General features: G+C 30.6%; 1 protein-coding gene across 1 annotated transcript in view; it reads left to right on the top strand.

Annotated features, from left to right (window-relative positions):
- Nucleotides 1-4,590: 4,590 nt before the first annotated feature.
- Nucleotides 4,591-23,313, top strand: part of LOC143249426 (ubiquitin carboxyl-terminal hydrolase 10-like) — a 59,695-nt gene continuing 40,972 nt past the window's right edge. The window contains exons 1-5 of the mRNA XM_076499261.1: nucleotides 4,591-4,691; nucleotides 16,527-16,580; nucleotides 18,085-18,180; nucleotides 18,935-18,989; nucleotides 19,298-20,804. Of these exons, the coding sequence (XP_076355376.1) occupies nucleotides 19,685-20,804 (1,120 nt within the window). The 5' untranslated portion in view covers nucleotides 4,591-4,691; nucleotides 16,527-16,580; nucleotides 18,085-18,180; nucleotides 18,935-18,989; nucleotides 19,298-19,684. The remainder of the gene's footprint in view (nucleotides 4,692-16,526; nucleotides 16,581-18,084; nucleotides 18,181-18,934; nucleotides 18,990-19,297; nucleotides 20,805-23,313) is intronic.

Raw genomic sequence — 23,313 nt, 5'->3', positions numbered from 1 at the left:
AAATTAAAACTATAAAGTAACGTATGTAAAATGAAATATTTTGTCAAGAACATAGTTAAATGCGTAGCATAAACACAAATTAGTGGAAAGGTAACTTTTAATATTAAATTATTTAATGATATTTAAATGGTTTCCAGAGACCATTTCGAATAGTTTAGCTCAAATCAAGAATGTCACCAGGCGTTGCTGTTCATTCCTATTCTTTCTTATACGTTTTCATCCTTTCCAATCCCATGTAATCTTGGTTTGATTTGGTTGTTGCTAAGCGCAAAGATACACAATGGGCTATGTGTGCCTTACCCATCACAGATATAGAAACCAAAATTTTAGCGTTCTAAGCCTGTAGGTTCACAGTTGAGGCACTAGGCAGTCTCGTGTAATCTACTTGATAATGTGTGTAATAGTAACAATAGACAAGCAAACAACAATGTATAAGCATAACAAAAAGTTTTATTGGTAATGGATCATTTTACAAGTTTCAAAAGAACATTGGCCTGTCCACTTCAAGTATGATCAGTAACAAGTAATATAAGGCTTATGGATCCTTGCAAAGACAAAAAACATAGATGACAGAATGTTGGTTAGAAGTTAAGTGGATGCACTTTGAAGAGATCTTCCCAAATACGTCTGATGTTGCTTTGGTCATTACCACGGTTTAGTAAAAAAATAATTTGTTTTAATAATTTTTATATTTTTTAAAGAGTCACATTCTTTTTAATTTTAGGTTGTTGTAGATGAAGAATTTTATCTCAAAATATTTTATGACCTGTAACATATTGATGTTTACTTAAAACTCCTCTCTATGCATGTGGCCTTAGTGTTATTTTTATATTATTTTAAAGGAACGAAACGTGACGCCTGTCTTATGTGTTTCTATTCATATTCACATGTGACACTTTATATGTCCTGTTTTCATTCTTTTTTTTTTTTTAATAAGAATTCTTTCAGGCTAAGTAGGAACATTATTATTTTACGTAAACGTTTGAATACAGTTTTTACATCAAACTCAAATTATTAAAAAAAACTGGTATTTTCGTTAACACCCTCTCACACAGAAGGGAATGAAATACATTTATTCTGTAAAATGGCTCCTAATGCATACAAGAGCAAACCAAAATGTGACGTGATGAATTAAGAGTTAAGTTGAATTTAGATTCATATATATGTATTTGGGTGTTTCACTAAATAAAGAAAAAAACATAAACAAACGCAAAATTAAAGAAGCCTTACTTATACAACACCTCACGCCCAAAATAAAGCAATACAAAGGAACACCTTCATACCTATATTAAAATATATATTTATATATTCAAACATCTAAGCACGTCCTCTACATTCCTACACTCAGTTACACAACCCCCTTCAAACATGTGGTCAGTTATCGGTCAGTTACCTCTTTCTTTCTTTGTGAACCTGACGATGACCTAAGAAGGTCGAAATGTTATTCGCTCCTCTACATAAAAATTTTTTCAACCCAAACAAGCCGTTTTTAGATATATATTTTTCTCTAAAAGTGGTTTTACTCGACATCACTGGGTCCGCCATGGCCAAGCGTGTTAAGGCGTTCGACTCGTAATCCGCGGGTCGCGGGTTCTCATTCCGGTCGCGCCAAACATGCTCGCCCTTTCAGACGTGGGGGCGTTATAAAGTACGGTCAATCTCACTATTCATTGGTAAAAGAGTAGCCCAAGAGTTGGCAGTGGGTGGTGATGACTAGCTGCCTTCCCCCTAGTCTTACACTGCTAAATTAAAGACGGCTTGCGCAGATAGCCCTCGAGTAGCTTTGCGCGAAATTCAAATCATAAACAAATCGTCATCACTGAATTTAGATTCAGTTTCATAGCACGTGAGTAAAATGATGAAATGTAGGTTATACAGAGCTATTTTATTTTGCACTTTATCAGATGTCAACACCTTTTTGAGTTAAAACCGAATTTTGACTTTGAACATGTTTTGTGTATTCTTAAGTTTCGTTATATCTACTTTTGAAGCAATAAACTAAGGAAAAGGCAGCTTTTCAATACCACTCACCACCAACTCATATCTGCTATTTCCCAATGAATAGTGGTATTAATCTTCATCTTATAATGCTCTCACTGTTAAAGGATCAACAAGTTTTGGAAGGAATTTGAATCCGCGACCTTGTTACAGAAATCTATAGATTTCTTTCTCACAGGAAAGTAAATGATAGGGTTTTGTATCTTGGTCTTTTCTTTCTAAATTTTAAATAGCTGTGTCTTTATTGGAAAGGTAATTTTTATTTAAATGAGAAGATTATTAAAAAAAACAAGATCTGATTATAACGCTCAAACTAACAGTGATGGAAAGAGAACTGATGGGATATTATATGATAATAACTTGAAGCGATTTAAAATGATTGGTTATTTCACAATTATTTTTCTTGTTAGTTTATTGACTTGTTTATGATCCCCATTTTATAAAGGGTCACCTCTCAAAAGTAGCCCGTTTACCGAGTTTTGTAATAAAATATTTTATCATATTAATAAACTAGCTGGATTATCTGTCCACTGCACGAATGCTATGTAAATTAATGATTAGTGAAAGATTATCTTAGAACATAAAAAGTTGATTCTCTTATATGTAATTACAAAATACGCAAGAACGCCCATAAAAACTGTAAAACATAAAATGTAAAAACTCAAATACGCATGTATCTCCGTATAAACCCAACAAATTTTTATACCAACTTTGCTGAAGATCCATCAACAGGGGCAAAGTAGCAGTAGTAGAAACGCAAAAAAAAAAAACATGAAAATGACAAAAAGCAAATGCAAAACTGAAAATATGTGTGTAACCACACATTTGACCTAATAAACTTCTTTAACAATTTGGAAAAAGATCCATCCACACTGAGCGAAATAGGCACATGAACATACAACAAACAACAGATAGTACTATTACAAAGGGTTTCTCAAAAAATTGTACACACACAGACACGCACACAATAATCGTTAATTCATACTCGTTTCTTGTTTTTCAGAAAAAAATATTATTGTAAACATGTTGTACGTACACTTGACGTTCGAGCAGTGCAAATTGGTATTGAAGTGATATTGGAAATTTCAGAATGTGTGTGAAGTCTAACAGCAATGGAGACGTAAATCTGCAACAGAACCTCTATCGCAACAGGCCATTTTACGCATCAGTGTTAGGTTTTAGGTAGACGGTACTGTGCAAGATGTGCACAAGCAACGATCTGGAAGACGCCGCACATTTACCAGTTCTGCCACTTCTACTAAGTTGTTGTAACAACTCATATGATCACCAAGAAAAGCCATGAGGCAACGGGAATCATTATGGCGAGTGTACAATGGCGTGCGAATTGGAAATGCTACACAAACAAACTATGAATGAAGATGATCCTGTTCGTAGAATCAGGTAGCTGAAGTTGCACAGTTTGTCAACAAGACTGTTTTGTCTGATAATGCTATATTCAGGCTGAATGACAAAGTTAATCATCACAGTTGGACGTAGTGGTTTCGTAATAACCCACATATTCATGTGTAAAGAGATGTGAATTTACCAGGACTTACACTCTGGTGTGGTTTGTCGGCCATGGGTTTGGTTGGACTGTTCTTTTTTTTATTGGGACAGTTACTGAACCTGTGTACCTCAACATGCTTCAAATATTAATTGTACCCAAAATTCAACAGCTTTATATAGATGAGGGCGTTTACTTTTAACCAGATAGGAATCCCCCACATTTCTATTGTGAGGTCAGGAGTAACCTTGATGAAACTTTTTCAAAACTTTTTACAATGGATGGGACGAAGAAAGAGTGTTCATTAGGTTTAACCCCACTTAATTTTACTTGTAGGGTTACCTGAAGAATAAAGTGTATGGTATAACACCTGTAACACTCGGAGAAAAAAGCAGTTGAAGAGATGTGTGTCCCAGCAGACATCTCGATGAACGTTTATAGATCGCTTATTCGATGATGTCAATATGGCATGAATGCCAACGGTGTACAACTTGAACACTTGAACTAATTCACCACATGTTACAAACAGTTGTTTCTGTGTACACCAAATATATCCGTGAATTATGATCGTATAATAAAATATATGCCATCTGAATTATGCAATTGGTATTTTTTTTGTGTATTGTTTGTTTGTTTTTGAATTCTGCGCAAAACTACAAGACTAGAGGAAAGGCAGCTAATCATCACTACCCACCGCCAACTCTTGGGCTACTCTTTTACCAACGAATAGTGGGGTTGACCATAACATGACCACACGGCTGGAAGGACAAGCATGTTTGACGATTTTATTTTGTGTAATGAAGTGTTTGTACATTTCTTGAGACAGATTTGATTTTATGACAAAACCGTATATTTAGGTCTTGTTTTTTATTTTAGTATAATTTTATTTTAAAAATAATATGCTGTCTGTGATGACTTTATGTTTAACGAAAATAAAGTATTACTACAACTTTAATTAGCTTCTTTGATGTTGATTCTACGTTTACAACCGTTATATAAGCTTGATTTAATTATATTGTTGGATTATTCATTAGCTTGCATATGAATATAATAAACCGTTAACTTTTTTTCTCGCCATTTTGATGTAGAAGCATGTCGGCGTGTATTGCTTTCATGAGGCGTACTTCAAGGATGCTCAGAATAGACAACTGGAAATTAGACTTTTATTGTTTTGGAATATAACATACTTGTGAGTAGTTTGGGAATGAATATTTTTTTCATTTTAAATATAATGTTATTGTAACTGAACTAAAATAATTATATAATGATTGATAAATTAAATGTTAAAAAGTCGTTAGTTTAAAAATGTGAAAATAACGTGTAAAAAACTTGACTTTTAAAGGTAACACTTGCCAGTAATATGCATATATATTACAGAAGCAGAGAGTAATATTGCGTTAGTATTAACATCCAATGTCGCATAATAACGTCGTTATACTGCAATTAACACATAGTGTGTATAATTTGCAGCATAACAATATTGTATCAATAACAATATGATTACGAAAACTGATTGTGACATTTAAGTTACTTAAGTCTAAGAATTTAACCTCACTTTGTCACAGTTTGTTATTAACAGTTAAATAACTATACTAATAAATTGTGGCTAATTGTACTGGTATAACTGTAACTCAGAATTTCAAAGTTGTTAACGCTATTACAATTTATTTTAATAATAATTAATACTATTAAGTATTACGGGTTTACAGTTTTATTGTTTAGTAACGATTAATTTACTTAAGAGCCAAGGGAATATATTAAAAAACCTCATCAGTTGAATCTCAATTGCTTTTAAACAGTATTAATATTAGAAATTATCTTGGATGGAAGGTATAAGTTAAGATCTGTTATGTTTAATATTAATGTATTTTTCTTGGGAAATGATGGATAAGAGATGATTGTATTGAAGTTAGCAAATTTATTCAAGGTGTTAGATGAGTTAAAAACCTCTTATGTGCACTATATTCTGTATGAGAGGACACAAATTTAATAAGAGTTACAAAAATTGGCTAGGCTGCAGTTAGTAGTTTAACTCTTGGAATCAATTTTAAGAAGAGATTTAATAATTTTCTAAAAAATAAAGGATGGATTTAAATTTTTACTTTTCTCGAAGGTGGGTATGCAAAGACAGCCTTGAAGGACTAAATTGTCCTTTGTTATCTGTATATTATGTTTATTTCATTTTCAACCAAACATTTCTTCAAATTACATTTAGAAACTCCTTTATTCATGCATTGAGCCTTGATCTGAAGTGTATAACAAGCCTATTAAACTACTTCATTTGTAATTTGTAACATATCTAAGTGCAAGCTGTTTCATTGGCTGATCATCAATGTAACTTTGTCTGAAATGAAATTGTCATATTTCAGTTTTTCCACACTTACACAATGTGCCCTTAAGCCTTTTTGCCTGCAAAATATTAATCAGAATATAATATGTATTTATGGATTCTCCCCTTCTGTCTTAAAAACTGTCAGTCATGTCTCTTTGAGCTAATCTTCCCTTCAGTAAAAACACCCCAAGAGATTGCAATCTGTCCTTGTATAAAAGCTGCTCTAACCTAAAATGGTGAATAATCCTGATAGCTTATAATAAAGATGAAGACAGTTGGCAAAAATACAAAACATTTTTATTCATAGAAGGTTCAAATATTTTGGAATACACATATTCAATCTTCAGATCTGAAAAAAAGTTACAATGATCTTTATTCCCTATTACTATAGTATCAATAATCACTAATTTATGGCTCCCTGCTAGTACAGCAGTATGTCTATGGATTTATAATGCTAAAATCAGGGGTTTGCTTCCCCTTGGTAGGCTCAGCAGATAGCCCAATGTGGGTTTGTTATAAGAAAATGCACACACTAATTTACTTAGATATTCAGTAAAGTGGTAAATGGAGGGAAAAGCAGATTGTAGAATATGTTGTAAATATATCATAATTTACAGGTTTCATGAGACAATTACATAACTGTTCTTAATAAACAGATGCTTTTCAAGTATGTAAATTTATAATAATTTTGGGCCTGAGGAAGGCCTTAACAAATATTTTAAGATCTAGGAGCCAGCTCAAAAGATTAGGACCCAGATGCATCTCATCTGTATTCACTACTGTTCATACCAGGAAATGGGAGCCACCTATAACTGTTTACTTTCACAGGAATGAGTCAATGATAAAGATTGCATGATAGTATTGCCTGAACAAACTGCCATTGGCATCATCTAAATCTAAACATGCACATTGATTGGTTGATTTTGAGAGGGGGAAAAAAAAATGGTGCAAAAGTAGTAACATGTTGTCCAACCTAAGTGCTTCATTCCTGAGAAAACATGAATTATGAATTTGCTATTAAAATCCTAGAAACAAAATTTAATTTAGAGCTCAAAGAGCATGATAATAGTTCTGGATTTTCATGACTCCAGAACTATTCTAGATTTAAGTTGCATTTAGAATGGCTCTATGTACAAATAAAATGGGAGAAAATATTAGGTGCCATGGAAATATTAAGACAGTTTTTGCATATTAGAAAGTATTAACTGGTTCTAAATGATGTCCACTTGTCCTGTCATATTTGGAATGCAACATAAAGAAATTGGAAGTTTATATCCTGTTGGGATCTCTTAGATAACCATCTTAACTTTAATAATCTAACCTCTCATCTCAGTAGAAAATAAAGCTTAACCTATCGCTATGCAGTAACTCTTCAATCTCTGTAGCCATATAGGTAACCTTCATCTGAATCTTTTCTAGTAAATTAATACCCTTAGTGTTAAGTAAAAATACCAAATCTGTACACAGTTTTCAAAGTTAGGCATACCATGTGGTTTCTATAGAAAAACGACTATTTCACTTGTAATCAATGACTATAATTACACCCTACATTTATGTCCTATATGACCTCATTTTGAGACAAAGTTGCATAACCTCCAGACATCACTCAAAATAACTTAAAGCAACACAAGTCAGTTTCCAAAGCTTGAATTCAGAACAAAAGTAGGCCTAATTGTAATAAAGGCTGGTTTGCTAGATCAACAGGTCCTTTGTTCATAAATTATCTGTATATATACATATATATTTGGTTTTAACTGTCTGTGCCTCTGTAATTTAAGGGTTTGAGGCATTTTTTCTTAACATTTCCTGGGTCTCTTGGGTTTTTAAGCAAGGCAAAATGAACATCACAGATTATTTCAGTATAAATTATATTAAATGCATCTTGTGATGCTTCGTGTGTATGTGTGTGTGTGTGTGTTTTTGTAGTGACAAACAGATTAGGAACTGCTGCCTCAAGATTCTGTTGAACTTTTGACTTTGTTTCAGTGGTTTGTATTGTTTATCACGGTCTACTTTGTTAGTTTGTCAGGATCCTTTTTCGATCATACTATTGAGTGGAATCCCATATGTATATATAAAATGTGATCCAACTTATATTACCCAAATGAATTACTTTAATTAATGTTAATTGCTCAATGCTTGTTGAACTTACCAATTTGAAAGTCATTTTTTAATATATCAAAATTCACAGTACATTTAGAGATACCCCACAATTTAATATTTTCAGCAAATTTTACTACTTTCATGACTATCCTTGCTCATGTTATTAATATGAATAACAAGAAGCAAAGATCCATGTAAATATTGACCTCAGAAACATACTACTGTTAATAAGGGTCTGATTTGATCGGCATCTAAATCTTTTTTTTTTTTTTTTTACTTTTATCCATTTACTCTACAATACAATTAGTCTTTTACCAGCATCTACTGATGTGGTTTTCTTAACTAATTTTCTGTGTGATGCTATCAAAATAAATTTTGGTGTTAAAATCAAAGTGCCATTAATTAAAACTGTTTCATTTTAGGCATGGACATATTTTGGGGAAGGAAACGGACAACGTTGATAGACGTAATTGTCCTGTATGACATCAGTGACAAAATAGTCATTCCTTCTCGTAAAAACAAAATGCAAAGAACTTCTGGATTACTAAAACATGATTTCCTTTTAGTAAAATCATGATACCATATTTGATTATAATGCAGATCTACCAGACTAATTTTTCATACAACTAAACTATGGACTGGCTTTGTATTTCTGAGAAGCTTTTATAAATTCTTTTAAAAACAGGAAGCATGTAATCAATCATTTGATAATTGCCCTGTGTATTGACCTACTACAATAGAAATATAAAAGCTCATATATCTGACTTTTGCCCTCTTTTAAAATACTGGGAGAAAAACTACCAGTATTCATATATGTTGAACTATTTATCATAGAATGCTGAAGGTCTGCAATAGAGTTGTGTGATTCATGGAATTTGTTGATATTTCTACATGAAACTAATTTTCCTGCTTTCATCTTGCTTTGGGTTTGTCTAAATGTGCATTTAAATTACTCTTCATTTCACCTAATGGACATCATCAGATAAAACAGTTTAGGATTAAGCTCTGACAAGCTGATGGTATGACTAATACTGCTCTTTTTGAGTCCCTTCTTGCAAGTCTTCACAATTTTACTGAAACTATTAGGTTGAGGAATAATTCGTGAGCGTTTTTAAATAATTTTATTCAAGCATTACATGCAAGACTATACAATACTTCAATGCATGAACACATTACACCCAAAACATTTATTATGATACTTTATTTCATGTAATACCTAGGTATATAGTATGCATTGTTTTAAACGAAATTGCAAGAAATTAAATGCGAAAAGCAGATGGTGTCGAAAATGCTCGATTTTGTCCACTTGACATTCCATTTAATTAGCTGAAAATGAAAGCAAAAATTAAAGACATATGAAAATCAAACACACCATCTATTAGAGCAAAAAATTATCTACCAAATGACATGAAATATTTTGTGAAAGCATTTCATTTATGAATATATTTTTTAACTTGAAAAAATGCTCATGAATTATTCCTCAACCCAATAGATCTTTGTTGACAATAAATGTTCTTAGATTTCATGTGATGAGACCAGTAAAGATTATTGGAACAATGTAATTATATAATTCAGTGAAAACAAATTCACACAGATCCTAGAAAAATACAGTACAATGTTTGCTATTTAGCAAGATAACTTATGACAATACTGGGTGACTTCTGTGTATAGACTTGTGTGATTTAGAAGATGGAACTTGGATCTTCCCAGTTCTTTGTAATAATTCACTTTTAAATTCTGCTTTAAACTGACTTTACAAAAATTTTAAAGTTGTATCAAGAAAATAATTTTTGTTGGTAATAATAAATGAACAAAATTAATGAACATTATTAGAAAGGAAAGAAGTACCATTTCTCCATTAAGAAAGTGATTTAGGAAAAAAAAATGTTATAAAATAAGGTACTGTTTTTAAATTTTGGCAAGGGTCTGTTTTGTGTTTCCTCTTGTGTGATATAAAGCTGTTATTGACTTATTTCTTTAAAAAAAAAGTATACACATGCAGTAAACCTTTTTAACAGATCCAGTTGTAATAAAAGTTTGTTAGGAACTTCCTATTATTATGCTGAAAAATCATGACATATCCAAATCAGGTATAAACTGTTGAAGTTTTGCAGACAGATGGACATTAGTATCATTTATGTATATAGATAACAGACTAAAATTGTAGCATTATGAAAGAAAATCTAATTATGGACATTTTGGAATTTTTATGTTCAGATTACCATCACAAGCATAAAAAATTTCAAAAATGACACTTTTGTATGTATAAAACATGATAACTGTTATGCATATGTTGTTGAATGGGCAGAAGTTTAGAAAGACTGGAAGAAACTAGAAGTTTCTGTAGGCTGAGAAATTTGTAAATCAAATAGGCTTAAAGGTTATTATACTATGCAATGTTTAAGTGGCATAAAAAACTTATTTTTCATTTTCAGTGTTTCCTATCTAGCAAGAGCTAATTGTTATTAAACAGAAGTCATTTTTATGTAAATAAGTTAATAACATAACAGTGATAATATATTGCTAGTGTTACTAGTCCTTAACAATTCATTTATGACACTAAATTAACTTTTTTAACCTTGTGGTAGATATATTGACCTTAAATTAATATAAACCAATAATGCATAAAAGTCATCACCCTATGTGAAACACAGATACCTAAAATACATTTCATGCTAACTGTGGGACCTTTTAAAATATGAATTATATATTATTTTATGTTTAGTAATACAGTAAATAACAATACATAACACACCTGTTTACTGATTTGTTACCCATGGGATAACAGCTATTACTTTAATAGATGTACTCTTGTAGGCCTAAATGATGCCATGTGTTAGACCTCTTTATTAATATAAATACGTTATAGTATTACCTTTATGTTTTCATATAAAACTTATTGGACCTAATTTTACTAATTTATGGTAACTTGTTCATAAAAAGATATTGTCACAACTTCTACTTTTGTTCAAGAATGAAATACAAAGCTAGCAATTGGAATGGTTTCAAAATACAAATTGCTTTAGTTCTTCTAAACAGAAAGTTAATTGGCAAAGCAGTTAGATTGAAAAAATAACTTTGTAGAGAAACTTAATTTTTCCTTTCCTCTGACACTCGACAGAAAACCATTACTAACTCCCAAAAATAACCTTGCACAACCATGTAATGCCACAAAATAAGGAAATAAGTTTTACTTCTTTATAACCTGGAGTAAATACCTAAGGAACTGTGTGGAGAATAGATTTGAGAAAGAGAATACTTTGAGTCTTTAGACAGTATATGTATGTTTTTACTAGCTTAAACTTGAAGTTGAAAATTGTAAAACCAAATTTAGGGTAAGGAGCCAAAGGCTGAAAACAGTACTCCAAACTCTAATCAATAACCTATGCAGTGCAGTTATAACCTCTCTAGGTTTGTATTCAGAACCTCTGTTAATACAGTTTAAAATCCTTTTTGCCCTACCACTAAAAACACACCTTTTAGGGCCTAAGAGACTGAACTATCAAAATGCCAAGATACCTTTTTATTTTTTCTGTAAGATTTAACACTTTTGATATGGGTGGATCTAAGTGCATATGCCATAATCTTATTTTAAAGTATTTGATTAAACTGTTTTATTTGCAATATGTGTCAATAAACTTGGCATTAAAATGTAATTTATAGTTCATAGTTTAGTATTAAAGTTTAAATTTGAAAAGGAAGTATTTAAATAAATTATTTGTTACTCTGCTTTGAAATCTCCATCTTAAATTTTTTTTCTTTATGAATTTCAGAGTGTCCTCCAATTAGATAAACAAGCAATAAATTTTGAAAGGTCAGATTATAAAATACAAACCCCTTATTTTCTGAAATATTCATAAAGTCATCACACCTATCATGGAAATTTCTCTCAAATCTTTGTATGTTTGAAATAACTTGTTTGCTTATACCTGCTTGTCAATGGCATTTTCTTTTTGGCATTCTCAATAATAGACTAGTATGCCATCTTTCTAAACTCTCAAGGTACAATGGAAAACCATTATAATTTACATGTGAATGTTACGTCACCGTTTTTGTGAAATTGCACACACTGACAAGGTTATTGTGACAAACAAACATCAGTCTGCAGACACATGGTTGTAAAACACTGTTATAACCAATAATTTTGACAATAGTCTCTATTGTTTACCAGAAAAGCAAATAATCTGTGTGTGGGCTGAAGTCTGATTCAAAGACCAATGGATTTCTTCTAATCTCTTTATGACTTGTTTAGAAAGCTAGATAAATTATAATAGTTTTGGGACATACTGGTTTAGTGCCTATAATTTTTCTGAAAGTTATATGAATTAGTTTTTGAACAATGAACATAGAAAAGAGAAGGCTTATAAAAGCAGCTGCCATCATCAGGCTTATAAGTAAATGTTAAATTCCTTGGTTTTGTATAAAAATTCTTTTTTACACTTATGTATTTTTTAATATATGTAACTAAAATGCAAAAATTAGAAACTTTTTGGGTTATGAAAGACCAATGGGGAAATTGAATGAGCATTTCATAATCATTAACCAAGGAACACTGCATAATATAACCTGAAAGTCTGTTTACCTAAAACTATCAGGATTCCTAGTGGATGATAGATTGCTTGTAACACAATAGTTAGGCATGGTTAAAAGTGATAAAACAGTAAAAGTGAAGCAGTTGTGAAAAAGAGTGTTAAGATAAATACTGTTTTGTTTTTTTTCTGTTACATTGTGCAGTTATTACAGACAAAAAAGGTATTTATTTTTTTATATTTTTAGACTTGAACCACAAATGATTTTGCTACAATTAGTGTTATAAAAAAACGAGATAGACTTTTAAAACTTTGCCAAAAGATAAGTTTGATATTCATTTAGGTTGCTCTAGAACTTAGAAATGAAATATCTAAACTAAGATAAAAGGAAGTATCTTTATTCTTAGCATAAAAATCACTGTTCATTCAGACTGGCTCAGTAAAAGTTTCATAAATTTGTGAATAAATATAGTAAATATATTTACTAAATCTTTAGTAAATATATTTTATTAAATAATCTGATTTTTTGTGTAAAATAGACTTTTATGTACTATAAGTTTTTCCAATTTTGTGAAGATACAATTAGTACCTTTAGAGATTTAGTATATATAGTGTCAAGGTCAGTTAAAATTAAGGTTACTCTAGTCAGTACTATACTTATAAGCTATTTTTAATTAACTAATTTTTTAAACTAAATTCCCAGTTTTCCTTTACGTGTATAAATCATTTTTTTGTTTAATCTTACAGCATAAATTCTTATTTTCCTCTTTGTCTTTAGTGAGTCAGGTTTCATCTTCTGTACTGTTTTCCTCTTTGTAGGAGAATGCCTATCATGAATTAAAAGTCATTCATTTGAAAATTTCTTATGTTTGGTGCATGCTACCTTTTAACTCATCTCATTTTTTTTTAATGATAAACCTTTTCTAATGGCTTCAGTATTGGCTTTCTGAAAATTAGGAACTAATATTTAACCTCAACATACAGTGAAACATTGAGCCTAATTATGCAAGAATTATTCTTCTCTAATTTATCCCACACTTCTGCTTTTGCAACAATGGCATCATTAATGGTTTGCTCTAAACCTAAAATGACATCCCTGATGTCTATCTTAGACTTTGGTTTAGAAAACAGTTCTGAATAATTTCAACAAATTTTTTGCCATCACTATTTGACACAATACAATCCCATTCAATTTTCCCATAATTATTGCATAACTATTCTCATTTGGAACAACCCTTATAGCATTGACATTGTCTGTGGTCAGTTGTTTTGGCAAGTGCTTTAAGTGGGGTGGGGTGAGGTGGGATGTCATCCCACTTCTTTACAGGATGGTCCAAAACTGTCTTGCTATCTTTTAATGGACTTAGTTTCTCAAAAGGAGAACGTTCCAAAGAAAACACAGTACATACTTAAGCAGCAAGGTACTGGGGAGAGAAACTATATGCAATTTTTTTTAATGCAAGAGTGGGGTATTAAAGAGATTAATACATGGATGGAGTAAATGAACCATCTTGCTACTAGTTTCATCCATATGGTCAAGTTTGTAACAAAGAAGTAACCATTAGTATTTCCATACTTGAATTCATAACAGTAAGCTTTTCCTTATACTTAATTTTATTTTTTTATTGCCTTATGGACCACATCAAACTAGTAATTCTGTCACACAGGTTGTACATTGCTTTGTGTACATGTAGCTCGTGTTACTGTACTGAATTATGTAACACATGAGCTGCTTGTGAATACACCGTATGAAGAGTTTTTCATCTTACCTACTCCAACTTAAGTTTCATATTTCAACATTTTAGTTACTTTTATATTAAATAGAATACACATGAAAAACAAGAAATACAGTACTTTAAAATTTCACAAAATATTCCACTTCCTCTTTTTCTCCTAATTCAAACACTGATTATAACAATTTGTTAGTTTAAAACTTTTTGCCCTTGAAACTTGTGATTATAACCAAATATGGGTTGAAGCATGGTTACCATTTTTTTGTCTTTAATCTCAGCATGAGACTTAAAAGCCTGAGTGCTCTTCACTTATGGCATGGAATTTTGAAATAGTTTGTTATACTATAGCCTTCCATTTCAAATAGAGCACTAATCTTATCCACATTGTTCATAATACTGAACCTGCCTCTGTTGCTGTAACGTTTTTGAAATTATGCAATTTTGTAAACCCATCTCTCTGATTCTCACCCTTCCCCAGAGGAACTGTTACTTTAACTCTATCCATTTACTGTTGTGCTGCATTGCTTTCTTTCCCTATCTTTAACTTATCCTCAAGCAAGAAGATCCTGCATGTGTAGTGTTGTAGGTTTCTTAGTTTCCTGAAAGTAACAGTCAAGTCCAAAATTCATGGTTGCTATGCAATTCCAACACAATTCTTCCTCACTTATCTTTGAACCATCTCTAATCGAATTGAAGTTTTAATGGTCTTTATGCAGTATTACTAATCTACCCACCTAATGATTTTATACTGAACTAAAGTTAAGCTATTTCACAGTTGTACTTAAATTTAACACTAAATTCTATTAATTAATATTGATGCTATAATGCCATCATTTACTGGTATTGTACATTGTCTTAAGTTATGCATAAATAACTAGTAGTTTAAATAATTTGGTGTATTAAGTTCTCTGCAACTGTTTTAGTAGAAACAATTTCAGCTATTAGGATAAAAATGTTTTATTTCTTACTTATCTGATGTCTGTGATAATTTATTTCCATCTAATATTTAATTGGAATTTCTTAAGTTAAACATTCTTGTACATTCTGAATGTTTAATATGAAACATTAATTACTTTTGCCCTTTGTGTGAACTTGGTTTGCTTGACTTTTGTTTTAGCATCATGATTAACAGTGATTTTGGTTATAGTTTCTGATGAAATTTGTGAATTGTAAAGTTTCTGGCTGTACTTTCTTTTTTTGAAATAAAGGTAAAAATGTGCTTTCTCATTATGATAATTCTTACAATGTCAACCCATATTTATTTATATTTTCATTCAATATTGCATTATTGTATTTGCCATCATCATCCTTTTAGTCTTTCTTTGTTACTAATATTAGAATACTGAGAATTTACAGTACCTGTATGCTATCACTGTGTTTGAACTGTTTGTTGAGTGGACCAGGCTGTTCAACTGATAAGAACTAGTTCTAGGAAAGGGAGATATAATGGTTTCACCAAATCAAATTACCATTTCTGTTCAATGTCACAAAATTAAGCCTTTCTTAACCATAAATGTTTGTCATATCCTAACTGGCTTGAAGAGCAAAAGGCTTCATTGACACTGAACATAGAAAATAGTGTAATTGATATATTAATACATTCTGCACTTTCACTCATAAGTTCTGTAATATGTAATTGGATTATTCATACATCTTGTGTTATTGATTTAATTAATATAAGTAATACACCATTTAAACTACAATTACTTGCTATTGCAAAACACACAAAGGTACTTTACTGTGTGTATAATTTACATTGTTTGACCCAAATACTGTAATATAATAAGCAGATTTTGTTTCTTTGAAATCTTGAATTATATAGACATAAAACATTTTTGCCTCTAATTTACATAGGTTTGTTGATTCCTCCATGAAATCATTTATTTTGAATTGTATATGATATTTCTACAGTTGCTTGAAGATATTTTATATTGCCTTTAAAATTAAGGCATTATCATAATTCTGAAAGACTACATGATGTGTAGAGTGGTTAATTTGATAGGTATGAGGAAATCTTGATAGGTTGAATGGCTTTTATATAACTAGTCATTTTCACTTATGGAATTCTTTTTTTTTCCTTTTCTTTGGTGTAAATATACTACTCCCTTTTGAAACTTCAATGACAATATTATTTTTATATCAAAACATAGCTAGATGTAGGCACAGATATAAAAAAAAAAATTATAAAGATAAGCCTAATAAAAACTGCTACTTATGTAGTTAAATATATGAGAAATGTGTTTGTGATGAAATTTGTTTTTGTAAATGTGAATCATATTAGTATAAAATGATTGATTTAATAAAGTGAGTTTTTGTGTTTTTTTTAGTGGCCTGTAAACTGAATAATTGTAAATCCATGGAATGATAAGATGGAGTTTCAGGTATGTTTGATTACTATGTAAATTTCTTCATGCTTTATGGCTCCAATGATTGTGGACTGTTTTAATGCTTTCCAGGCCAGTGGCAATATGTTATTTTGCCATTTACAATAATTAAAATTAATAATGTGTAAATATCACCATATCTGAAATGCACATTTCAAACATAAAACATAGAAACCATTGAATGAGTTTTTCAGGACCTAAATTTTTTAATATTAGAATTTATAATGACATAATCACTATTTGACAGTTATCTTTAAAGTTACACAATAGACCAGTAACCACAGAAAAGAAAGCCAGGTTTCACATACACTTATCAGCAGTAATACAGTTATAGGCATAGTGATGTGATGTGCTAACTCATTTTATTGAAATGAAAAAAAAAAGAATCTTGAGTATCATTAAATCTAATATAACTATCATTCTGTATGTTTATTCATAAAAATTATCTATTCTTTTTAGAAGTTAGTTATTGCTATATGAAAGTCACACACATTAATCTGGATCTTGGTACTGGAACAAAGTCCACTATTATACTCTTCACTTTTAAATTAATAGTGGGAATTTTTGTAAAGTAAAAAGAAACTGACAAAGTAATTACTTCAGCAAGATAAACTTTCATAGGAGCCAACTAAACATGGTTATTACACTTTCATAACAGAAAAATACAATATGTTAATATATTTAGATTATTTAAAGTCAGAATAACTATAGGGTCAAATATTTATCATCTAAATATAGGAGAGGTTGAGCATTACAACAAATAAATTGAGAGAAAGAAAAAAAACAACCTTGTATTTTTTTGGATGATATGTTTGTAACTTTGTTAGCTTTCTAAGCTTAGAAATTGTAGAACTATTTGCAGTTAGTTGAAGTTTACACTTTTTGACACAACTTAAACAGTTTACTGGTTTCAGATTATTTGACTTAGAAATAAACAACAGACATACAAATATTATAATTTTGCTGTTTAGTTTTGTATGTTTATAGGTATGCAGACAGGAAATTTAAGTATTTATGCTCCTCAAACCAAAAATGGAATTAATAGAATATGACAGATCATATTTTGTTTTATTGACTTGTCCAATACAGTTGTTAATAAAATTTAAATAAACCTTAATGATGTCAGTTGTATTTATAACAACAACAAAGATAAAACATTATGCTTCAATATGTAAAACAAATTGTCTTTAGAACCAGTTGGTTGACTGTTACCAAATATTTCAAGAATAGTTCTCAGTGGCTCAGTTTTAGAGACTGTTGCACTAGGCATGTTATAGAGCATGTAAAAAAGGATAAGTATTAATTGAAGACATAACTAAAGGCTTTACAAAATATATATTTTTTAAATATATCTATCTTACCATAGACTGCTGCATTGCTTATACTTTCAAGACATACATATATTCATTTATTTAGTTTTTGAAGCTTATTATTCTGTTTGCATATTTTTTGCATTCCAATTTTGATCCTAAGTTTATATTACCTTGACATATTATTTTAGGACTTGGAGTTTCTGGATCTATCAAACATACCTGAAAATGAAGCAAAACAAATTCATCTTCTGCTTCATCCTCCTGATGGTACATGCAATGTGGAGGTAAATAATTTCTATTATATAATGTGCAAAAGCAAAAGGTAGAAATCAAATTACCTTTATTTAATAGTTAACCCTTTATTTTAAAAATTGTCTTTAATTCATCACAATTAACTTTAAAACTTTTTCATACTGCTGTTTAGACATGTAAAATGCTTGATAGTCAGTGAATCACAATGAAAAAAAAAGCTTTACTAATACAAATTTTTCAATTTAACTGGCTTAATAGTGGCACTTAAATAAATTTATCACCTAAGCCTAAGATTTGACCTTTTGTGATTTATAAATCTAATTTTTGTATTATTCCTTGAGTTTAACAGTTCATTTATTTTAAAATCTATTCTGATCTTCATAAGCTATTGAATTGTACTAAACAAGTTATACAGAAAACTTATTTTATATTTGTTTGAGAATAAATCTAAAGGTGTCATCTGAGTAGTTAAAAACATGTTTACTATCAGTCCTCCTTTCTATCCTAAGTGAATTTTGGAAAGTAATCATCTGAGGACCTTGTTTACTAATCATTTAAGATTTGCACTTTTGTAAGTGTAAGCTAGATCATTTTCTTTTTGTAGGGGTTAATTAAATTCTGAGAAGTATGCAACAGTGTGTTGTGTAAATTTTTGGTATTTCATATATTTTAACTTAGCTAAAATAGCTGGAATTTTAAACTTAATTGTTAAAAAATTTTTAGTACTGTCAAATTGTTATGAATGTTTAAGTATGCAATTTAATTTGATAATTTTCCTTTCTTCAGTTACCATGGGCTATAAATGCAACTACTGTATCTTCAAGAGAAATAAACAGTTCAGGTACACACATTCTCTGTAAAATTAATTTAGACACTTTTAAGACAGGAGTTAAGAAATGATTCAACATCAGTGCCTGCAGTGAGGCTTAATTTTTTCTGTAGTTTTAGAATTCATTTAAAAATTTATAATAACACATTTATAGTTAACATGTTATTAAACTTTAGAACCAAGAGTGTACTTGAAAGTGTAAATCTTAAATTTTGAAGTTGTTTTCTGTTGGAATGTGGTATTTAAATAATAATAAAAATGTATAAGGATTACTTTTTTTCATTTATCTAATGTTTATCATTTGGTTAAAACAATTACAGTACATCTTCAAAAAATTAAAGATCACAACATTGATGAGGCAACATTACCAACTACAGCCCCTTTTAACCCACCACCAGCTGTTCTGAGTAATTCTACAATTGTTCCTCCACACTTTGTCCCTTCAAGTGGAGCTACAGCTTTGCCTCATCTTGCTGGAAGTCAAGCTTTCCCTTTCATACCTCGCTCTCATCCTCTGCTTCCTCGTTTTCCATGTTCAAGCCCATCTGTCTTTACCGGTAATGTTCCTCAGCAAGAAGTGACAGTTGTTCATCAGAACTCACTCCCACCTGCTTTTCCTTCTCATGCTGTCTCAAGTGAAAACTCTGAAAACATCGTGACTGAACAGCAGAAAGTGGAGGTCACTGCTAACAATCAGGTTTCACAGAATGACACAAAAAATAGTTCTAACTACTGTAGCTCTGTTGACGAGACAAAAAACACGACAATCAAACCATCAAGGAATAAACAAAGAAGAATCTTTACCTACAGTAATACAAAGTGTGGTTCCAGTGCCTTTTACTATGCCCCCTAACAGTTTTCCTGTCACTACTGGCACCATACCTGTGGCAACCGTTGCTACAAGATACCCACCGGGTATAGCTCCTGTTCACTATCAACCCCAGGGGCCTTCTGCTTCAGTGTTATATGCATTTCGTTTTATATCTTCTGCTTACACTGGATTTATTCAGCCTCAAACATCTTCAGTTATTAATGAAAATCATGGACAAGTGGATGGACATACTAGTGGAGAAAATGGTGAAAGGATGTGTTCAACTGATCAGTCTGTTGCTGGCGAGCATCATGATTTGTATGTTACCTCAACTTGTGACACAAATGATTCAAATCGTACAACGACGTGCGTTTCTTCTTCTCAACAATCCGAAACTAATACCTATCAGGCCATTCATTTAGGTGAAGTGCAGAATAGTCAAATGATTCCAGATTTCAAACTTGAATTTTCTTCTAACAGTAAGGGTGTAGTTCAAAGAACTTTATCAGCAACAAGGATACCCGACATTTCAAATGCTAATGAAATGATTAATAATCAGTCATTTCTTGATAAACATACATCTGACAATGAATATTTATGTTCAGGTCACACTGAAGTTACACCTGTGGAAAATGATAGTTCTTCAGAGAAACATAGTGAATCTAGTGAAGTTTCTTCAGAATGTTTAGTGACAGGAGCACAAACTAAGATACCAGCAATTGTGAAAAGGGAGTGTTCAAACAGTGAATCTATTTTATCACCTACTCAAGTAGACACTGACAGTGGTTTAGCTGGAAAAGTAAAAAATACTAATGTTTGGGAACGTAGATCAGGAGCAGACTTGTTTAAAGACCAGCATCCAAGTAAAACTGTTCTTCAGGAAAGTGATAAAATATCACTTCCTACAGTTTCTTCAACTACAGTCCCTGAAGCAGTAGAAAATGAAGTCTTGGAAGATGGAAAAGAATATAAGATTGTGAAAGCCGAAGAAGATTTATTAGCTGCAAAGCTAGCTAGTAAGTGTTTATTTTCATGCTTTCTGAAATTTTCTCTTTTAAGTCCTTATTTACATTCGTACAACAGTGCTTGTGGATCAGAATATTAAGTATCATGAATATTTTAAGTTTTTTTTTTTTAATTTAAGCTTTCTTATTGAGCTTAATTTTCTGATTTTGATATCTTATTTACTTTTATTACAAATTAATTATGATAATTATTAAAGGTCAATCAATATGAACAAAGCACATTTTTATTTGTAGGTGAAATATGTAATTCAATATGAATAATCTCCATTAATATTTTTAAAGGCTATACTGAGTTGCATGTAAATTTAGCTTAATTTTAAGTGTTTTGAAATAATTTATATGTACAAGTTAAATCTGTTATATCCTTAGTCTCTACTGTTTTTGATGGATGGCTCACATAGATTTGTTGTTGTTTGAGTTATACATTTATTTAACAGTGAAGTATGAAATGAAAAGTTAAAAATTAAAGATAAATCTAAATTAACCTTCCCCCCCTGTTTGAAGAATAACTGCATATTGTAATACAGTTTTATACTATTTTGTCTTGCAGTCAAAACTAATAGGATTTTCAAATTAGGTTTGGTTTTATTCTTTATAGTTGCACTTATTCTTCCAGAGTATGCCAAAACCAATTATCACAACTGAACAGTTTTATGTAAACAAAGTTGACTAAAAGCACTAGATGATCAAATTAAAAACATGTCTTGTGGAAATGCAGTGCTTATGGGTTAGGATATTAAATATTGTGAAACATTTAATTATTTTTCATATAACTTTTTTTTTTATTGAACTTAATAATTTTCTGATATTCTAAAACTAGGCTACAAATAGATTAAGAAACTTCATTAGCCTGCTTGGAACTATACACTTATGACGACACACAACCATTCTTAGATGAATTGTCTACAATTGTATTCCAAAAAAAAATAATCATCAGGAGATCATAGCAGGAACATAATTGTCCATTAGTTATAAATGCATGTAGAAAAGAAGGAATGATTAAATTCAATTTCAGTGGTGGGTGTCACAAATTTATTTATATCTCGGTAACTGCAGAAAGTAGGACGTTTAAATTTCATATTTTGTCACAGTATCTATAGTTGTTTTTTTTTTTGATGAGCTGGTTTCTTTAATAGCTTTGTGGAATGTAGAAAATATGAAAAAATATAATCCAAGTGGAGATATTACATGACAGAAAAAGCCAAGACTGAGAATTTACTTGTGTATTTCCTCTGAAAGCAAAACTTTAGATTTTAAATGTTTTATGCCAAGTTTATTTATGTATATTTATAATAAAGTATTTCTGTATATAAAAAAAAAAAAAAAGTGATAACATGTACACTTTCACACCATTATACAAATAGTTAATCAGAATTATGATTAAATTGATTGTCATAAAAATAATTAACAAATAGAAACTTAGGGTTTTTGAGAAGTTCTGTTTTTGGCTATTCTAACTATCCAAGTAATTGAAATATTATTATGTTTGTTATTGAGCACAAAGTTTAATAATGAATATTCTATTCTCTACCCAGTTGTATTCTTAAGTTGTTTTTTTCTTCAAGTTTGTTCATCCTGGGTGGGCACAGTCTCATGTTTGATTCTCATTGTCATCAAACTTGCTTCATCTGTCTGTCACATCAAAACTACTAAGGCTGTTGGCCATTATGATTAATTTTGAACTGCTGACTAGAGGAGAAGAAACATATCTTTCAGCACCTGCTACTAGCTTCTTTTTTTGCTTGCTTGCATGTGTGTGACTTGTTTGAGGAACACTTGAGTAATAGATTAATATAATCAGTTAATGGGGCTGTTGATTGATGTATGTATGTAGGTTTAAGTATTTTACATAATATTATAGCTTGTTCAGTTACAAAACTTCAAGATTTTAACAGAATATAATTTTATTTTATAACTTTCCATATGGTTGGACAATGTGATCAGAATTTCCATGCTATAATTTTAATATGGTTTATGGATCTTCATTAAAATTAGCAAGCTCTCAGTAAACATTACAAGTCCTTTCTTCAGAAAAATTTTTTTAATCAGGTGTCTTCACTGAAGACTTGCCTGCGAATATATGGAGCCAGAGTTTTGACTGTTTTTAGTGCAAAGTGATTTTCATGTTAAGATTAGAAATACTTTGTCTGAAAATGTTCAAATTTCATTTGCCTAGCCTCCTAAGGAAATATCAGGCTTTTATTTTTGCTTTTTTTTGGTAAAACTTTATATTTCATCTGTTATTTTTCCTAACCTAACTATATGTACTTGATTGATCTTACCAACCTTGTAACTACTATATAAAATAAGAAAACTAAACTGCCTTTTTCTTTCTAGAATTACTTTAGTTGTAACAGAAAACTATAAATGTTTATCCTAAATATCTCAAAGCTTGTAACAGTCTACATCTGTTTATACTTAATTTTATTGTTTTACTAGCTTAGGTAGTCTTTCTTTGTCTGGGTTATGAACTTAAATGTGTGGGTGAATGCAATAAGTA

Source organism: Tachypleus tridentatus, chromosome 1 (genome assembly GCF_004210375.1).
Source record: "Tachypleus tridentatus isolate NWPU-2018 chromosome 1, ASM421037v1, whole genome shotgun sequence".
NCBI lineage: Eukaryota > Metazoa > Arthropoda > Merostomata > Xiphosura > Limulidae > Tachypleus > Tachypleus tridentatus.
Note: the sequence above shows the minus strand (reverse complement) of the source record. Positions and strands in the feature narration are given on the sequence as shown.